We start from the raw sequence: 21,886 nt of genomic DNA, 5'->3' as shown, positions 1-21,886 counted from the left end.
TACCATCATTTTCTATTCTCTGAGGTTCACTACCTCAGTCATAGTTTACTCTTCCCTACTACATAGAGAAATAGAGGCAATGGGATAGAATTTGAAGAGATAAATTTAGACTTAATAGGTTCCCTTCCCTGAAGGGGATTTTTAAAGGCTAAGTAATAACTTTGGGTATGTGGTTCTAATAAGACATCCAATGAAGTTTCTTCCAGCTCTGAAATTCTGGGATTTTCTCCCTTATCTTGATCATGCCAAACATCTGATCAAACATCTTCTGTATTTCTCTACTGGAAATAATAGGAACTCGTTAGCCTGGAATTTAAGATATCAAATCCTCTAAAATTTGGATTTGGCCATCTTTTCTTCTTAATACATCTGAAATTTCCCCTCATTTTTACAGCTTTCCACTGGCCATTTTTTCACAGGCTTAGAAGTAATCCCATCTTGATTCTTAAAAATTATTGCCTTCCTTCCAAGTTCAGTAAAGGTATTACCTCCTACACACTGACTTTCCTGAGTTTCCCAGTTTAACAACTGGGAAAGTTTTTCTGTATCCTCCTTACTTCCTATACCCAATAAGTTGCTAAGTTTGATCAAGCCTAATTGCAAAATACAGTCATTTCTGCTTTTTAATACATTTTGAAAACATAAATGTGTTCCAGCACTACTTATATAAGCGACATTTTGAGTCTAATATAAATCTCAATTTTCCTGCAGAAACAGCCCAAATGCAGAAAACTATGCCATTTTATAACAATTCACAAACTTCAACCCTTCTGATGCCTGCTTCACAAGCAAACTTGTGATCTTTGTTGACATAAAGTATCCTACTTATTGTATATCTTCTGGCACAGTACAAATTGTGGGCAGAAAGGCTGATCTGAACCAACCCCATGGCCTTCAGCCCTGAGTTGCAGTTTGCCCAATCTCTTGCCAATCTAGCCTCATGGGAACTGGGGCAAAGGCTGACAAAGCAGCAGCACCACAGATGGTTTCACTATTGATTGTATTTCTATATTTCTTAACCACTTAAAGATAAAACCATACTATCATTTTTGTTAGGTTGTTGTCTTTTATGTAATGTGCCACTAAAAAAGTTTTTATTGCTTAATTTTACATGGCGTGGTATTTGGGGGGGGGGGAATGTATGTCTTGTTACAACAGAGGTGACTATATCTCTTACAATGACTCCCTTCTTTCCATTCCCCTTTTAAATTTATCTATTCAACCACCACATTTATATTCTAAAAATTTTAACTCTGATCACTGCTGCTGTTTTTCAGTTGTTTTAGCCACTTCCTCTGTATTATTCCATTTGGGGTTTTCCTGGCAAAGATATCAGAATAGTTTGCCATTATATATCACAGATAAGAAATCAAGGCAAACAAAGTGAAGTACCTTATCCAGGGTCACACAGCTAGTAACTGTGGGGTCAGATTTGAACTCAGGAAAAGGAGTCTTACTGGTTTTCAAACCAGTACTCTATCCACTGGACCATCTCGCTACATCAGATAGAGGGAAGAGGCAGACTAAAATCTTCTAAAACCTTGATCATGCCACTTCTCTAATCAAACAACTTCTGTATTTCTCTACCGAAAATAATACGAACTCTTTAGCTTGGAATTTAAGACATTAAATCCTCTAAAATTTGGATTTGGCCATCTTTTTGGGGCTTTTATTCTTTTTAATACATCTGAAGTTTCATCTCATTTTTATACTTTTGCACTGGCTATTTTTCACAGGCCTAGAAGTAATCCCACCTTGATTCTTAAAAATCACTGGGCTTCCTTCTAGGTTCAGTACAGGTGTTATCTCCTATACAGACGTTCTTGACTTTCCCAGTTGTTAAAGTTTCCTGTATCCTCAAATTATCTTGCATTTGCTTAATAACATATATTCCCAATGGAATCTAAATCTCTTCAAGATAGGAGTAGTTTTGTTTTTTAAATAATCCCAGCATCTGGTATAGTGTCTGCAGAATGTATATAGTATAGTGTCAATTAGAGTGGGCACTTCCATAATGGGACAAATCATAGCTCAGAAGAAAGCTTTCATCTCCTGAAATTCTTGTTGTGATACAATGTTCACTATTCTCTAAAAATGCTCAGTTAATGATATTCTATCCTAATTTACAGTTACATATTTCTGACTGTCAGCCTCATATCTCAATTCTAGGAGAGGATTTTATGAATAAAAGAGTACTAAGGTAAGATTTTGTTATTTTCAAAACTGAAGGGAACAGTATAATATTATATAATATATATCTCTTACCAAACATATAATATCTCTTATCAGAGTAATAAATTATATCTAAATCAGATTTAATACTCAAAGGTCATTCTAATAATACAGCCTCCTTTACATACATACTACTTTAATATAAAAGCACTTTAGGATCATAGATTTAAAACTGGCTAGCACAGGCAGTCTGGAGTCAAATGCTAATAGAAATTAAGCCACATATGGATAACTGGGTTGAATATTGACTTAATTTAAAAACATTATCTATGTTCTACTATTTTTTATTTTGTTAAAGATTTTCTAATTATACTTTAATTTGGTTCAAGCTATACTCATGAATATTGTGGGTGCATATAGCCCACATATCTGAAACCTCTGGACCAATCTCTAGGATTTACAAATAAAAAACCATCTGAATGTTGGAGAGATAAAGTGATTTGTCATATGTTAAGTGGCAGAACAGTTTTGAATACTTCCAAACATATCACTCTTTAAAATTACATCACAAATGATTTAAACTACAGATTGCAATATATTCTTTGGACATAGCTAATGTGAGAAGAATGTTTTGCTTGAATAGGCATACTTGTTATAAAAACTGTTTTGATTTTTTCCTCAAAGGAAGATGAAAGAAAAGTAGATTTAAAAACTAAGATTCAAGAAAAAATTTAAATGTAATTGTATTATGATATCATTCAAAAAAGCAAACTAATCATTACCATTCTCTATAAGAAAGAGGAACAAAAAAAACTGGAAGAAAGCTAGTTCTGTTTGCCCAGCCAAGTCAGGAAGCAGCACCAGAAAAAATTGAATAGGGCTCTTTTCATACAACATTTAAATGGGAGAAGAGGAAGAGAGAGAAAGCTTTTAAAGCCAAAGATATACTCAGGTAGGACCTCTTCTCACTATCCACTTGCTAATTCATGAACATTAATTTGATACAAAGTTACCCAGGTGAAAAAATAATGCTCTAACCTGGCATAGTGATGTGCTTCACCACATCTCAAAAAAGGAGAGAAACAGTTTCAAGACAATTATGTACAGTGTCACAATAAAGAAAGATTTAAGAAGCTTCAAATTGGGTAAAATATACCACCTTTTGTTGAATTATAATATTTTAGCTTTCACACTCTACCAAAAATTACCAAGTTCTCCTTGGTTTCCAAAGGCTACATTTTGTCCTTTTTACAAAGCATGAATTCTGGGTCAATTACTTTGTAGATAGACAGCTAATCTGAATAAATCACCTTGGTGCCAATGCAAATTCCTAATAATAATTTCCAGTGAATAAAGGGAGTATCATGACAAACTCCTGTTGATAGTTCTTAAACAACAACTGCTGAGAATTAAGAGTGTGCAAATTGTTATTCACAGAGAGATATTTACAAAATTCTCCCTTGCCCTAGTTCTTAACTTCTACTTTGCATGGAGTATGTCTTTTAATTTTTTTTCCTTTTCTTCTGTGGAAGATTTTTGAGGCTTTTTTCTCTTACTGACTACTTCAATCACTTTCATTTTGCATTTGAACCCTAAAACAATCTCAATTATAAAAAGCAATACATCACTTTTTAAACTAATTAAATGTTCAGCATTTCCAACTGGCTTTCATTATTTACAGTGTTGTTTTTTTTTTTTTTTTGAGTGAAAAAAAGAAAGCAAGTAGAGGGACTACTTTTCCTCCAAAGTTTATTTTGTAAATACTTATTTCTAGGTACCTGCAGTCACATTTAAGGAAACAAATTTTCCATTTTCTGAGGACAGGTGGCAAAAAAAGGCAGGACTATCTCTTTTTATCCCTTCTACAGAAAATAAAGAAATAGGCAACAATTCAGGAATTATTGTGTCCTATGTTACAGACTGCTAAAGTCTTTGAGTATCCATAAGCGGCACCAACATTTTACCCTAACTAAACTCTTTACTGCCAAGTATTTTAGGCCTTGAATTTAATGAATAAACCAGTACCACTATCTATTAATACATCTGACTAAAACTGAACAAAAGCATGAGGAATTTATTTAAAATTATAGAACCACTGAAAGAATTTGGTGAACTTCATGCTATACCCAAATTTAAGATAAAAAAAAAAAAAAAAACTGATAAAAATATTTAATCTTATTTTGAATAACATAAATCAATAGATTACTTCTTTCCACAAAATAATATTAGTAAATATATGAGATTTTAAAATTGTCCAAAAACTTCCCACATAATTTGTTTCATGGAGCCCATATCTTTTGGAGGCTTAATGGGAAATTTAAGCCATTAAGGAAAGAACTTCAGTCTTGGTCAAGATTGTACAATGAAGGGAGGTCAGTTTACTAAGATTCAAGGATACAGAGAATATATCACATTATATAGGCTGTATAAAAAAGGAGGATGTTATGAATGCATATTCTATATGTAATATAATTATGTCTGTGCATATAAAGAAGCATAATTTGGAAAGAAACATTTCAAATATAAACTATTTTAATTTTCTTTTAGTAAATTTGATTAAGAAACATCAGTATTCCCTTCTTATAGATGAGAAAATTGAGTATTAGTGAGGTTAAATGATCTAAAGTCTTTGTATGAAAGGAAGTTCCCAGTACTTCTCAGAACATTTCACCTGGCATTTTGATTCCAAAATTCAACATTTTTAATATTATCGTACAATGCCTAGTTTAGTAGAAACTAATTTCCTATGTGATGATGGGTATCATTTTAATCTCTCATGATTGAAGTTTTTATTTGAATAGAACTGTAACAAAAGTAGCCAACCCCAAAATCTGAACTATGTGACTTGAGGACTATGCAGATGGTTGTCTGAGTATGCTTTAATACTACACTTTAATACTTCAGTACACTCTTACCTGGTTGAGGTGGATGAGGAGGGGGCATCTGATGATGCATCATGGGATAAGGAGGGGGCTGCTGATGAGGTAACATTCCTGGATGGCCTGGTGCTCCAATTGGGTTCATACCAGGTCCTCCAGAATGCTGGTGGGACTGCTGAGTGTTCTGCCCATGCTGCTGCTGCTCCATTTGTTGGCGAGCCCTTAATTCAGCATATTTTAGCTGCTCCATGTGGAAGTTTTGGCGTTCAGTGAGTAACTGCTGTCTCTGCTGTTCTAACTGCAATGGGAAAAGGGAAAATGGGAAAAATCATGTTTTGAAAAGTAAAAAAATGTTTCAAATTTCTCAAACTACTGTATTGCTAATAAACATGCTAAATTTCCTCCATGGTTCTACAATATCCAGTAAAAGGGGCCCAGTGTTTAGCACAAAATGGCTTGTGCCCCTGCTCCAATTCACTTTCCCCGCATTCAAATCTTGCCTTCCTCTTCCAATTGTTTCACTTTGTGTATACAGTAGCACTCCCGGCGGAAATTGAATACAACAGGCACTTTTCTATAGCAAGACCTCAGAGACTTAATGCTGACACAGCTGCAAATGCAGCTGAAGTTCACATAAGGTTCGTCTCCAAATCTACATTTGCACAGAGTAGGAGAAGGGGTAGGAGAGAAAAAAAAAAAAAAAAAAAAAAAGAAACAGCCAAACTCCAAATGCACTGCCAAGATTTGGACAAATCTGTTCAAACTGGTAGCTTTTAACCTCTTGTCCTCAAAATTGCCAACAATGATCAAGTCTTCATTTGAAATGTTTGATGTTTAAAAAACAAAGAATGAATGAACGAAACTGGCAAATTTCTTCCTACCCAAACCTGTGATCCCCCCCCCCCCCCCCAGAATGCCCTTTGGTAGCAGTACCTTACATATGAACATCAGGAATTGTTCTCACTGTCATCTTTTTTTGTTTCTTCTGCCCTTAGCCAACTTCACCCATTACTGTGCCTGACCTTTCTGTATTACAGCAAAAACTACAATTGATGTAAATGGGACATGTCTAAAAACAGATTTAATGAATGGTAAGGACACAGAGATCGTCTCATTTGACTCATACTAAGAATGGGAGGCATTATTACCTGCATGAGTAAAGGGAGCAGTCAAACAGATGTGAAGAGTATAGAAATAAATTGTTCTTTAAGCAATGTTTAAAATAATCTCCTGGAGCACAATATATCTTCCTTACTAGTATCCAGGCATTCAATGGGTCTACATCCTACTGCCACATCTAACAACTCCCACTAACTACTGTACAAAAGCATTTCTCTGAATATCATCTTATTGCTCTTTATACTTTATCTCTTATAAAATCCTGTAGTAGTAGCAACATTTATTTTTTCACACCAATCATTTGTAAGTATATTGCTTTTTATTGTTAAGTCCCATCCCCCTCCATGGGGTTAAGTGACTTGCCCAAGGTCACACAGCTAGGAAGTGTTAAGTGTCTGAGACCACATTTGAACTCGGGTCCACCTGAATTCAAGGCTGGTGCTCTATCCACTGTGCCACCTAGCTGCCCCTATTGTTAAGGTTTTTAAAAAATGTTTTGTTCATGTATTTCCAAATAAACTGGAAACTCTATAAGAGTATAAAGAACACTTTTGCAGCCTTAAATGAGTATTTCAAAAACTTGTGATTTTACAGGTATTGAGACTTCTTCTCTTGAAGATTTTAACCTACTTACAACTTTTGTGAATGAAGAGTTGCTGTGCATAATGAATACGGAAATATGTGTAGAAGAATTGCACATGTTTAAGTTATATGGGATTGCTTGCTGTCTTGGGGAGGGGAAAATAGGGAAAGGGAGGAAAATGTTAAATAAAGTTTGCAAATGTGAATGTTGAAAACTATTTTTGTATGTATTTGGAAAAATAAAATACTATTTAAAAAAAGATTCAATAGTTCTTTATCATTTAGAAAACAATTAGTAGAAATTGGACAAGGCTAGTACCATATACCAACATTAAAAAAAAAAAAAAAAAAAAAAAAAAAAACAACCCTAAACCCCAACACATATTAGAACATATGGGAAAAGATTTGTATTTGATTTGGGAGTGATCCCTGAGTCTGTTGTTCACCAATGTTTTCCCATGCTTTCCAAATGTCTTTATATTCCTTGTTTCATGGGAGGCAGAATTCCTTTATATCAATGTATCACAACTTGTTTAATAACTTCAAATTGATGGGTGTCTAGTTTACTTCTAATTCTGTTACTACAAAAAGTGATATTAATATTTTGAGATAGATGTGAAACCTTTAGAAAATTTTTTTATTCTAAACCTCAATATAAAAAATTATTATAACCATATATGTAAAACATGAAAAAGGGCAGTATAAAAAAACTATGCATTTCTATTTCATATTATTTCCTTTAAAATATATAAAAAATATAAAAAATACCTTCCACTTTTAAAACGACTGAACACTGCTTCCTCTTGAACTTTCTTGTCTTATAGATATTTAGAAAAATATTTCAATGACTCTTTCTTACCTTTGATATCATGGCCGCTAACCTCCCATTCCCCTCCACCCAAAATAAACCCTTTTCTTTCTTTGTTGAAGCAATTTATTAAGTGACTTGCCCAGGGTCACACAGCTAAGAAGTGTTAAGTGTCCGAGGCTTTTTTGAATTCAGGTCCTCCTGACTTCAGGGGTGGTACTCTATCCACTGCACCACCTCGATGTCCCCAAAACCCTTTTCTGATTGTCAAATTGGGGCAATTAGATGGATTCGTCTCAGACACTTAACACTTCTTGTGTGACCCTGGAGTTCACTTAACCATAATTGCCTCACAATAAATAAATAAATAGTTAGATGAATCCATCTAATGCTCATATCCAAACACATATGTCTCTTGGGTCAGCTTGAGTCCATCATCTATCAGGGCCTGGATAACATGCTTCAATATACATTCCCAGAAGAAAGAGTTGACCATTGCACTGACCAGAATTCTCAATTTTTTCAGTTGCTTTTTGTTACAATGTTGTTGTTTCTATATAAGTTATACTCTTGTTTCTGCTTATTTCATCCTGCATCAGTTTATACTAGTCCAGGACTGTCTTTAAAATCACTTTAGTCATATGTTAAGGCACAATAATATACATTAATACATAATACATTCAAATATAATCAAATCCAAATAATACATTCAAATTCATTTAGCCATTTCCCAATGACAAGAACCCTATTAAGAGTCTAGTTCTTTTTCTCCATCCTCCCACTTTAATCTCTTCTTTAAAGATGAGGAAGTTTGTTTTGTTTGTGACTAGTCTTTTCAAAACTCTCCTCTCTCTCAATGGCCATCCTTGCTGCAAAAACTCCAAACTGACGTATTTCTATACCAAATTCTCTTAAGAAGAAAAAGTGTATTCTAGTCTTCAGGGATGGCTAAGACCAACATGGTTAAATTCAGAGAGGTCCATCAGGAGATGGGCTGATCAATTTTTGACTCAGCAACTCTCTAAGCTTATATTTTTCCTTTCTTCCTTCCCCACGTTAGGCAATCTGACAGGTATAAGTAGATATCTCAGAGTTGTTTTAATATGCATTTCTCTACTTAGTAGAGCATTTTTTGGTGACTATAGATAGCTTTAATTTCTTCTTCTGAAAACTACATGTCCATTCCTTTAAATTTGACTCACTTGTCTATATATATTTGAGAAATGACACCTTTAACAAAGAATCTTGCTGTAGACATTTTTACCCAGTTTTATACTTTTGTAACTATTTATCCATTTTTACTTGGATTGTCACATTTATTGGCATATAACTGAGCAAAGTAGTTTCTAATAATTGCTTTATTTTTTTCTCCTCTGATGCTGTTTACTCATCATTTTTGATAATTGGATTATCATAATTTTTTTTGATTCTTCTAATTAACCAATGGTTTTCTATTTCCTGCCATAAAACTTAAGTGTCTGATTTTACTGATTAATTTGATGGTTTTCTTAGTTTCTCTTTTGATTTTTCAGGATGTCCCCAAATTGGGGATTTTAAATTTGCTTTCCAGTTGTTATTTTTTTAGTTGCACATCTAATTTTTTGATCTATTCTTTATCTATTTTATTGGTGTTTTTAGAGCTAAAAATTTTCATCTAATGACTACTTTGGTTGACTCCCATAAGTTTTTGTATGTTATGTTTTCTCAATATTGTCATTCCCTTTAATGAAATGATCTTTTCTATGATTTGCTTTTTGATCCATTCATTTTTGAGGATTTTAGGTGATTAAATTTCTAGTTAGCATTTAACTTACATTTCTGTGTCTTTTATTGATTACAATTTTTTTTATTGCATTATGGTCTGAAAAGGGTACATTATATTTCTACTTTTCTATATTTAATTGTATGCTTTAATATACGATCAAATTTTTTTTTTGAAAGTGCCCTATATAATTGAAAAAAGATATATGTTGTTCTATTCCCAATCATTCTCTAGAGGTCTATCATCTATAACTTTTCTAAACTTCTATTCATGTCCTTAAATTCTTTCTTGTTTATGGTTACATTTATCTAGCTCTGAAAGGGAAAAGTTGCAGTCTTCCACTAAATTTATTGTGTATTTCTTCCTATAACTCATTTGTTTGGATTTTGGCACATGTATGTTTAGTACTGATTTATTACTTCATTGTTTATGGTACCTTTTACCTTTTAATCTCCCGTTTATTTTTAATCTATTTTAAAAGCTTTTGCTGTCTCAGAGACCATGATCATGCTCCTGTTTTTTGGTGGTGGTGGTTGTTTTTTTAAGCCTCAGGGGAAGAATAAGATTCTACACCAGCTTGATTTTAACTATATTTATTTCAAGTATATATCTTATAAACAATATATTGTTGGAATCTAGTTTTTAATCATTCTGTTATCAACTTCTGTTTTATGGGTGACCTCATCCCATTCACATTTATGATTAAATCATGTGTATTTCCATCTATTTTTTCCCTGTTTATCCCTTTCTCTCATTTTAACCTTTGCCTCTTTCAAAGTCTATTTTGCTTCAGACCACTGCCTTTGTCAATCCATCCCTTTATCAGCAGCCCCCTTTTCTTTTATTCCTTTCACCTCCTATTTCTCTATCATGTAAAATAGGTTTCTATATTCTACATTTCTATACTCAACTAAGTATGTATGTTATTCCTTTTTTAAGCCATTTTATTGGCTTAAAATATTTATTTACCCCTTCTCTCAGTGGATCCTTTGTTAACTCTATTTTGAAAAAATCATTCCATTATAGTAAACTCACACCCATGCCTTCTTAAATATTATCTTTCCCGGTAGGAATATAAACAGTTTGAGCTTATTTTCCTTATGATATCTTTTTTTATGCTTCTCCAGTCTTGTACTTCAAAGGCAGCTTTTCTATTCAGTTGTGGTTTTTTTTAAATCAGAAATTCCTAAAAGTACGCTATTTCATTAAATTTCCATTTTCACTTTAAAAGATTACACTCTTTGCTGGGTATGTGAGTCTTGGTTGTAATCCTAGTTCCCTCCCCTTTCAGAATATTATTTTCTAAGGTTTATGATCCTTCAATGTAGAAGATGTCAAATCTTTTGTTATTCTGATTTTTAACTCCACTACATTTGAAATATTTCTTTCTGTTTGCTTGCAATATTTTCTTATTGATTTGGGAGCTCTGGCATTTGGGTATAATATTCCTGAGTTTTCATTTTGGGATCTCTTTTAGAAGTGATCAGTAGATTCTTTCCATTACTATCTTATCTTCTGGTTCTAAGATATATGGACAGTTTTTCTTGATAATTCCTTAAAAGACAAGATCTGGGCCCTTTTTTTGATCATGGCTTTTAAGTAGACCAATAATTATTAAATGATTTTTCCTTGATTTATTTTCCATGTCAATTTTTTCCCAATGATACTGCATATTTTCTATTTTTTCATTTTTTAAAAAAGGTTTCCTAATGTCTCATAAATCATTAACTTTAATTCGTCAAATTCTATTTTGTAAAGAGTTCTTCAGTGAATTTTTGTACATTTTCTTGTATTTGGACAATTGTGCTTTTAAAGGAATTTTTCTCTTTTTGTATTTACTTTACCATTTGGCCAATTCAGTTTTCAGATTCTCTCAGTATTTTTTTGTGCCTCCTTTAAAAAATGGTTGATTCCCCCCCCCCCATGATTTTCTCACATCATATTTATTTCTTTTCCTAATGTTCCCTCCACTTTCTTACTTGATTTTAAAAATCCTTTCTAAGCTAGTCCAAAAAGTCTTTTTGGCCTTGTATCTATTTCATATTTTCTTTAAGATTTACATGTAATTGTTTTGGCATCACTGCCTTCTAAGTGTGTCTTGATCTTTTTTGTTTACGGTTAGATTCATTTTGGGGGGATATGAAGAAGATAGTTTTTTGTGCAGCAGTTTTCAGAACAAATTCTGAGTCTGTTTAAAAAAAAATTTAAACAGTTTTCCACAGTGGCATGATCTAAGGCACACAAAGTGTGGTTACTGCTTTCCTGTCTACTCATGACCACAAGCACTCCTTCCTATCCTAGAATGGTGACTGGGGTGCCTGTTCTCCTGCAGCTACCTAAATTCCTGTTCCCTATGTCCCTAGAAATGTGATTTGAGCCCCTTCTCTTCTCTCTTGCAGCCACAAGGGTGAGTCGTCCTTTCTGCCATGGACATGATACCAGGGCCCTTGTTTCCTTGTGAACAACCAGAATATTCTTCTCTACCCAGAACTGTAGTCAGGGCTTCTATTGTCCCATAATCACAAGCACTGTACTTCCTATTTGCCCTGGGACTGAGACCTGGAAGTATTTTGGGGCAATGCAATAGCATCTTGTACCCAATGTCAGCAAAAAGTCATCCTTCTGACCAGTTGTCTAACAATCTCACCAGCTGTGGACTGAGAGCTCCTGTGCTGATGTGACTGCTTGGTGATGGCTTGCCTGGAGGAGAATAACGTTGCACTATGTTTAGGCCTGAACATCACCCTAGTGATGAAAAAATGTTTTACCCTGACCTTATCTTGGTTCTGCCACTCTTAAATTCAATTTGAGTCATTATTTTAAAGTTATTTGAGATGGTCGAGATGGGGAAGATTTGGGCAAGTTCAGGTGAGTTCCTGCCTTTATTTTACCATCATGATTCTGCCTCTAAAGAGTTTTAATCTGAGGTCCAGGGACATATTTCAAGGGATCCATGAATTCGTTTAGTAAGAATTTAATTTAATTTCAATATAATAAATTTCCTTTATATTCCTATGTACTTAAAATTACTATTCTGAGAAGAAGTCCACAAGATTTCACTGGACTGCATAAAAAAGTTCAGAATCTTAAGTTTGGCTGGACTTCTACCTAAATAGTTACAAAAGAGATTATATTTTGCTTGAAATTAACTTCATTTAGAACCATCTCTTTGCTTTTTTTGCTTATGTTTTTCTTCTTATATTTAACTTTAAAACAAACAAACAAATAACCCAACACCATGCAGTTTTATTAACTTTTCAAGTACAGTAGTATCTGGAGAGGTAAAGTTTCAAAAGTGAACAGATAGTCTACCTTTAATAACTGGAGAGAAATATACTACGGATTTCTTTCACAACTATTTTCACAGAGCTAATACAGCCATTAACCCAACACCAAGTATACCAGAAGAGAAAAGACACGAGAAGGAAAATAGCTATGCTAGAATACTTTAAGGAGAAAACACCATCTCTACCCTTTTTATCTACCTGAGGCTCAACATCAGTTTCTAGAATATTTGTCAGGAGGAATATAGGACAAATTAGTTTTCCTAGGTAAAGACAGATCTTGGACAACTAGTTAAGCTCCACTCTGTTTTTCTGCACCTTCTCTCTATGGGCTTGTCACTCTCCCTAAAGTGCTCTAGCTTTGCAGCCATTTGTACTTCTTGGTTCTTTCTTGACTTCCTTGTTTTTCCTTTTACCATTTTATTGAGATTGTTGTTTTCTCCACTTGATTTCTGAACCATATCATCATATTTCTGCTACTCAGACACTTCAAGATCTCAACTTCTTAAAACTTGTGTCTTTCTTGTACAGCTTCTTGTTTCTTCTTAATTCCTTCCAGAGAAATAACTTTTTTTCTTTGGAATGGAAAGGGGAAATTCTGAGACTGCAGCTCAAATACCTGCTCTGAGGCACTCTTCTTTAGTTCTTTCATAAGGATATTAGGAGAAGCCATGGTAAAAAAAAAAAAAAAAAAAAAACACCAAGAGATTGGCAGTATTCTCTAGACCATCCATGTGGTAGAGAAAAACTCTCTGCTCTCAGTCACGTAACAGTTGAAAACAAGGCTCCCATAATGGTAACCAATAATAATGTACTCTTATTGTTTCTTGGGGCTAGGCAACAGAGAGGCACTAGAGCTTGAATAGGGGCTGTCCCTAGGAGTCAGAGGGCTGCCTGTTTATCATGAAGGCATAGTCACATCTCTGGTTCCTGGGACTGCTGGTGTTCTGGCTGAGCTTTACTTACTGCATTTACTGGGACCACTGAGCAATGATATGGTACCAGTCAGCCCAGACTATGTTACAGGCCTTCTTTTGATATAGCATCTTTACTTATTGGAAATTTCTTAAGGGGAAAAACAACCACCACCACCACAATCAAAAATTAATCAATACTTGAATAATTTAGTCCTAGGCAGGAATAATTTTAGTGCTAATGAGAGTTCATTTCCATTTACAATGATAAAAAAGAAACCCTCTATTATATAACCAGTATAAAAGCTGAAAATTTTTAAATTGACATGAAGACCCAAAAGTATACAAACAATTGGATTTTAGTAATTAGTCTCAGGCAACAAATTTAACTAACAATAATAATAAAATGAAGGCAAACATTCCAAAAAAGAGAAGCATGTGGTTATCAATTTCAGTTCAACAAACTAAATTGTAAACCATTAATAAACACATGAATATGTTGCAAATATTCAGTAAGAGAAATTCAAATTAAAACTCTGAGGCTTTGTATTTCCCCCATCAAATAGGCAAAGATTAAAAAAAAGATAGAAATAATAAAAGCTGAAAAGATTTTGTAAAAAGAAACTTCTGAAATTTTTGCTGATCAGATGCTATGAATTGGTCTAAGCACTATGAAAAATAATTTTATTTTATGGGGGGAAAAGTCTCTAGGCAGGAAGACATGTTAAAAGCTGACAGAGAATGAAAACAGAAGTTTTCTGGTTCTAAAGAACTAGAAGAGTAACAATAATATAAACAGTAATATAATATGTAACATATAATGTAATACAAATGTAAACAAACATATAATGTAATACAAATGTAAACAAAAATATAAACAAAAAGAACACTAAAAGGTAAGTGAACTTTGATTAAAGGCTATGACCAATATTGTAATGCAAAGAAAACAAAACACATTTTCCTCTTCCCTACCTCTTTATGGAAAAGATCATGATTCAATGACTCTAAGTAGAGCAGTGGGAAAACACAGGTGTCAGACTTATGATAAACTATTAGACACGACTAGTTCTATTTAACTCTTTTTAAATGACAAGTATTCTATGGGGAAGGATATTAGGAAATATATTTTGCTTTAAAAAAAAAAAAAAAAAAGATATGATAAATGGAAAGGAAGGAATAATTTTAAGAAGGGTGCAAACTTGTATTCTTTTCCTTAAGTCTGATACTAAAATTTACTGGGCTTCCATCATACTTACAGCTTCCTTTTCCCTATCCATGATTGTTTCCAGTTCCTCAAAATGACGGAGTTTTATCTCCAGCTTCTTCATTTGTGTCTCTACCAGCAAAGCTACCAGAGATTTGATTTTTCTTTCTTCTACAGCAGCAAGATGCTAAAGGCAAAAGATCAAACAGTGAATTAAATACTTGTTTCAAAAATAATTAAATAAACTAAAAGAAAACAAAACTCTCACCAGTAACAATAACTGGTATTACTACCAGGAGTCAAAATTAAGGACATATCCTTTACTCTTTGTCAAAGAATTTTTGTGAGGTGCCTGTGGCAAAGTGTGTTTATTTAAAAAAAAAAAAAAAAAAAAGTTTATCAATATAAATGTTTGCTTAAAAATATCATCTAAGGAAGTTATTGTGCAAGTACAAATTTTCTCATTTGTTCATTTTCCACCATATATTTTGTTCTTTTCCAATTTTAAATTCTGTGTACATAAATCTTCTAGGATTTGATTCTTCTAAGTAATCAAATCTACTTTTCAAATGTATGAAACATTTGAAACTTCACTCTAAAATAGCCCCAATACCACTATATAACACTGCAATGGCCATGTAGTTTCAGTATCTATAAGCTTGACAGATTCTTCAAGTTACTTACAAAGAGATTTCCTAAATATAAGACTAAATTGGATATAAGAGAGGGTTCAAGTATATTTCAACTCTGACTAATATTCAATAACTTAATTTAATATACATTTCTTTATGAATTACATTGGGAGAGAAAAATCAGAACAAAAGGGAAAAACTATGGGAGAGGAAAAAAAATCCAGAAAAAAGAAGTGAACATAGCATGTGTTACTAATTTACATTCAATCTCAATAATCCTTTTTCTGGATGCAGATGGCTTTTTTTTATCCAAAGTTTATTGGAACTGTCTTGGATCACTGACCCACTGGGAAGAACCAAGTCTTTTATAGTTGATTATCACACAATCTTGCTGTTACTGTGTACAATGTATTCCTGGTTCTGCTTGTTTCACTCAGCAATGGTTCATGTAGATCTTTCCAGGACTTTCTAAAATCAGCTTGTTGTTCATTTTTTATAGAACAGTAATATTCCATTACCTTCATATACCACAACTTATTCAGCCATTCCCTAACTGATGGGCACCCACTCATTTTCCAATTCTTCCCTACCTTACAAAATGTAGCTTCCTCACTTTAAACCAGAATGGGGATCAATAATGATGAGGTTGGGGCAGCAACTTCTAGTTCAAAATACTAGGCATCGAAATACATATGAAGAATTATATGGTGTTCTCTTTGCCAAAGGGTACCTTTTATTTATGAGAAGACTTTAAGGGCAAAATGATGAGGTAAAATAGACACCAAGAGTGGTAAATATGAAATAGATTTGGGAGAGCATATAATCAGCAAGGAAAAGGGTTTTAAAAATTAAGAAGGGAAAAAATAATTAACCAGGAGGAAGGGACTATACCAATGACTGGCCAATTAAAAGAGTTAGTTAGACATAACAAGGAGAAAGACACCATAGCCCATGCCATCTTGGCTGTACCCCTTTGGGTCAGTTCACTATGGCACTCTGCTTCAGGGTGTCTTTCCTGCCATGTGGTTTCTCTCCTCTCATCCCCCCCACCATGCCTTATGGTATCTTTCTCCTTATAGCTAATAACTAACTCTTTTAGGGTGCTGCCAGCTGCTATGCTCCAAATTCATAGTGTTTCCTTTCTCCTGGCTAATTGTGAGTTACATTAGGGTACTTGTCTATCTTTAATTCCTCTTTCCTTGCATGTGCTCTCCCAACTATATTTCATATTTACCTCTCCTGGTGTCTATTGCATCTCTTCATTTTGTCTGTAATTTCTTCTCCTAAGTAACTCTACCTTTTGCCAAACAGAATGGCCATTGTGAATCCTTCACATGACCAATTGCCAACATTTGGTGCTCTCCTAAATCGTATCATCTGGCACGTATAACCACATCATTTGCGACATCAATCATATCAATTTTTCCTCAAAGGTATCATTTATACTTTTATCTCTCCGAGATGAAATCAGGGAAGGAAAAAAAAAAACCTCAATTCCCAAGAACTTGGATATATGCTTGATACAGATTAAAACTTCCTTGTTTGCTTTCATGGATTGCTGTGGCTGGAAAAAAAAATCCATCATTCTCTAGTAATAATCTCTATACTGATCTTTGTTAGTTCCCTTCATTGAGAACTTCACTGGAGCTTTATAACTCATTAAGATCATTCAGAGCTTCATTTCTGTAGGTAAAGCTCACATGATGAGGTTTCAGAGGAGAAATTAAGTAATGGAACATGAAATAGATTCTAAAATTTGGCATCTTTTTGAGAGCACCATTTGAGAGAATGGTGGTATTATCCAGTTACTGTAAAATTAGACTCTAGAAGGAATCAGATTATCACTAAATTTCAATGTGAAAAATGAACCAAGAATAAGGCAGAAAGGAGAAAGGTTATGAGCAGAGATGATATGTTTCAAAATAAGAAGGATTAGATTAAAGGGCATGTTAAACATAACCTCTCACCTCTCTCCTCCCCTCCCCCCAGGAAAAGGAAGACTGAAAAATGAAAGAAACCCAGGTTTCTAAAAATGTAAGATCCCTTTCAAGTTAAGAGAGTTTAACAGATTTAATGGAAAATGTGTATTCTGACTAAAACAATGGCTTTCAAATATTTCAGTGAAATGTTTCACATATGGGAAATAATTCATTAGAGTGTACATGGAAAAAGAAGAATGTTATATTCAGCATGGAAGTTTTAATAACACTTCATATAAGCTCCAATTTTCTTAATCTACAATATGGCATTAAAAACAAATATTAGTTTATTGTATTTTTATCAACTATTTTACAAGAAGAAAATGAAACATGTTTTATTAGAGGAAATAGCAAATAAAAATTAAACTTCCAAAATGATTTATATTCTGATTGCCAGGAAATATTCTCTGATCTGGTGAAAGGCAGAAAAGTAATTTCTTTCATATTAGAATCTTCCTGAATATAGTTCAAACTATGAGATTTTTATTATTTATGACTATTTGTTCCATTAGAGTACTTTTTTTTCCTCCATTTAATTGAAATAACTATTTTAGTCAAAGGTTTCTGAAGTAAACCACAAATACATTTCTCCAGCGAAGTATTTAGAGACATATTCAACACATTCAACATTAGAAGTACCTAACAATTAATGAGTATTGGTATGAGGTTGAGGAGGGAGAAAAGCAAAGAAACAAGTACTTGTTAAATACATACAAGACATTGTACTAAACACTTTATAAATAATATTTTTTGAGAGTAAGTAGATAATTACAACAGCTAACATTTATATGGAGCTTAACTATGTTCTGAATTCTACAATTATTATCTTGTTTAATCCTCCCAACAACCTTAGGATGTAAGTGCTAGGTTTAGGGACTTGCCCTGGGTAGCACTGCTAGGAATTATTTGGGACTGGATTTGAACTCAAGGACTTAGGCTTTTTTTTTTACTGTGTCACTACGCCCATTATAAGAAAACCCAAGATAATAAATGCAGATCATAAATGATGATAAGATCATCTAACATTACCTTGGGCTTATTAAAGAATCGATTACATTAGTCCTTCAATAAATTTTCTTGATAAACAAGAAATAAGATTTAATTTTGCAAAGATTCTTTGTGAATGATTTTTGGGGGAACATCTAAGATATACTTATACAACCTGATAAAAATTTCAGATAAAAAAAGATTAATTACAGAATGAAATGTTTTAATCTAATAATGGAGGGAATCCAATAACCCAAAAGGAGAGAGTAATAGGGAAGAATTGAGTCTTCCATTTTCCTGAAATCACACTCTAAAAATAGACTTTTAGAAAGTATGTGTACTTAGGATGATTATGGTGAGAAATTAAAATAATGTCCCACAGTTCTTTTATTTTTCTGACTCAGTTTCCCTAATTGTTACACTTTGGTTTCCCTGAATTGTTCTGCTCAAACTCCCCTCCTTCTTAATCATGATGTTCCAGATAAGGAGAAAGACCTTCTATCTTAGGCATCATCAGAATGTTGGGTACCTCTCCCTATAATATAATGCCTCTCCTCACTCTGTCAGAACTGAGCTCTTAGCACTCTGACTCCACCTTTGACTCAGTTTACCCCCTGTAGCTGAGCCACGTGTATATGTATGTCATTGAACTCATATTGTTTGCTGGATTCTTGGAGAAGATAGTCTCATTCAGCTCTGAGACCAAAGCATGGATCCATTTGGTACCAGTAAATCTCTCCCTTTCAAATAAAATATTAATAACTCTCTAATCTCTAGCTTGCCTCATTTTCTCTGGCATTATAATAACAAGAATCATATTTACAGGTTGTTTTGATAATCCTATGAATTAGATATATCTAATTTATAGATGAGAAAACTGAGGCCCAGAAGGGCTATGTTATTTGTACTACTATAGCTAGTGAGCACCTAGGCCAGGATTTGAATCTGGAAGCCTAAATAGGTCAAATGATACTATTTCTACTACGCTAAAATGCCCTTTGAATTTCTTAATGAGAAGAGATGGAATGAATACAATGAGAAAAAAAAATCCAGTTGCATCATAAATATGGAAGACTCTAGAAAGGGTTTTGAAAGAACTAATTTATTTTTTAAATATCCCAAAGTAAGGGCAGCTAAGTTATGCAGTGGACAAAGCATCAGACTTGGGAGTCAGGAGGACTCAAGTTCAAAACCAGTCTCAGATACGTTACACTTAACTACCTATGTGACCTCGGGTAAGTCATTTAACTTCAATTGCCTTTGCCCCCCCCCCCCAAAGGGGGGAGGAGAATAACCAAAATAATTAATCCCTAAGTATTTATAAGCTACATAAAGCTTATGACTTAAATAGTCTACCAACACTATGCCAGAAAAATGAACTGTTTTCATTTGAACTGTCTTAGGAAAATTCTGAAGATGACCTGGCAAGATAAGGTACTAGACAATAAGGTTTTCTCTCTCTCTTTTTTTTGCTGAGGCATTTGGGGCTAAGTGACTTGCTCAGGGTCACACAGCTAAGAAGTGATAAGTGTCTGAAATCACATTTGAACTCAGGTCCTCCTGACTTAAGGGCTGATACTCTATCCACTGTGCCACCTAGCTGCCCCTAGGCAGCTCTCTTGATCTGAAGTGTCAAGCATTCAAATTCTACTGTAAATAGTGCAACACCATTGAATCGACCATGTCATCCAAATATCAAATGCACGTTTACCTAAAAGACTATTTTATGGAGAACCATACACAAGCCAAAAGCTTGCAGAGGTCAGAGGTCTAGCAACTCCTTTCATTTTTCAGGGTTTCAGTTTCTGCCTCTAAAATGAGGAAGTTGAAAGACATGACCCTTGAGATCCAATATAGCTGTAAATTCTATGAGCCAATTATTCTATTCTTGTAATCTGGTGCAATGCTGTGTATTTCATGCCTGTTCAACAATCATTCTGGATTAAAAGCACAAGTTATTTTCTTTGGAGGAAATTAGTAGGATGACCATTATGCTGTTTGAGAACCAACAATATTAAGAACAATATTAACCAACAATATTAAGAACACAGTCAGAATAGAAAAAAACATTGTCCTTGAAGGATAGGAACTGAGAGCCATCACTAAAAAACTGCTTAACCTGAGGAAAGCCATTTTGTTATCTGGGTCTCAAACGCCTTATCTCTACAATTTTGAATCTTAGGTCATTTCCAGCTCTGACTATTCTCCTAACATTAGCATGGTGATGAATACTTGGACAGAAGACACAAGGAGTATCAAACGATACAGAAACAGCAGATGGCAAAAGAAGTTACTAACTGGACCTAAGGAATCTGTAACTAAATTATGCTAACAGATAAAACTAAAGTAACAGTTAAATAGCTTTCTACAATGTTATTTAATTAGAAATTATTATGCTTTCAAGTGTTAACAACCAGAAAGAAAATGGTTGGGACGATGTTAAGGAACTATACAAATTAGGATATCTTAGGGAAAAAATGACAAACGTTAACTGCAAAGTTTCAAACCATTATAGTAATCCTCAACATCCACCTAGATTACAGCTTTATTCAAGTTAGAATGCTGGGAACAATGACAAAATAGGTGTTATATAAACAGCAGAGTTAGAAAGACAACTGATAAAGAAGAAAGAGGGTATTAGATTTACAGTTATAAAGTCTGGCCTTGATTCCCAAGCTATACCATTTACTGTTCTGACAAATTTAAGAATCCATTACCTCATAACTGGGAAATGGATAGTAATGTTTATACTACATGACTCAGTTTTTCCCCCCCTAACAAATGAGAAAACCTTTGTAAAACATTTTCAAGCTGTTGACATTGATAGTCATCTTATTATATAATCAGAAATATTCAAACATTCTTGGGTCAGAGGTTGAAAATTAGCCTTAATGAGTATGGAGACTATGTTTCATGGTACCCCTATTCATCTAAAAATCTTTCCTGGATCTTTCACAAGTCCCAGAGTTCAAGAACAGATGCTATATATCTCCTACTTCTGCTTTCACTTCAAATGGAAGGGTACTTACTGCAGGCCTGATTTTTTTTTTTTTTTTTGGATTAAAGAATAAACACTGGAAGGATTACTCAGCAACTGCCAGTTTGGGTGAGAAGGCTATGAAGGTGCCACATAAAGAAATAGAAAAAGAAGAACAGAAGCCATTTTGGTCACAAACTTAAGATACATTTATATAAACAATCTACAAATCACTTCTTGAAATGCTAAGAATTTGTAATGGAATAAATGATTTTAGAGGATAGAATAGAAAAGGAAAAAGCAGATCAAAAAGAGAAATTAATTTTTGGAATGGCTTGAAAGGCTTATTTAACAAAAACAAGGAAAAAATAGAATTCTTTCTTTTTCAAACCTGCAATATACCCTATACAGCTAATAACACATGTTGGAGAGATAAAACCACCCACAGAAAAGCTGGCAATTCTATGTATAAAAAGAGCTATTTTAGGTACTTTTCATTTCCTTTAGGTTAACAAGAGAATACAAAGCATATTTTTTAAAAAATGAAAACTGATTAAATAAAATTTTCTATGGTTAGCAAATTAATA

The 21,886-nt window shown here is 33.7% G+C and overlaps 1 protein-coding gene across 2 annotated transcripts in view; it reads right to left on the bottom strand.

Moving 5' to 3' along the window:
• SMARCC1 (SWI/SNF related BAF chromatin remodeling complex subunit C1) overlaps positions 1 to 21,886 on the bottom strand; it is a 147,268-nt gene that overhangs the window by 16,432 nt on the left and 108,950 nt on the right. For both annotated transcript variants that reach the window (XM_074283090.1, XM_074283089.1), the window contains exons 25-26: positions 14,777 to 14,911; positions 5,088 to 5,349 (exon numbers count right to left, since the gene is read on the bottom strand). In XM_074283090.1, coding sequence (XP_074139191.1) covers positions 5,088 to 5,349; positions 14,777 to 14,911 — 397 coding nt within the window. The remainder of the gene's footprint in view (positions 1 to 5,087; positions 5,350 to 14,776; positions 14,912 to 21,886) is intronic.

This window comes from Sminthopsis crassicaudata, chromosome 1 (assembly GCF_048593235.1).
Source record: "Sminthopsis crassicaudata isolate SCR6 chromosome 1, ASM4859323v1, whole genome shotgun sequence".
Lineage (NCBI taxonomy): Eukaryota > Metazoa > Chordata > Mammalia > Dasyuromorphia > Dasyuridae > Sminthopsis > Sminthopsis crassicaudata.
This window is presented reverse-complemented; position numbering and strand designations above follow the sequence as displayed.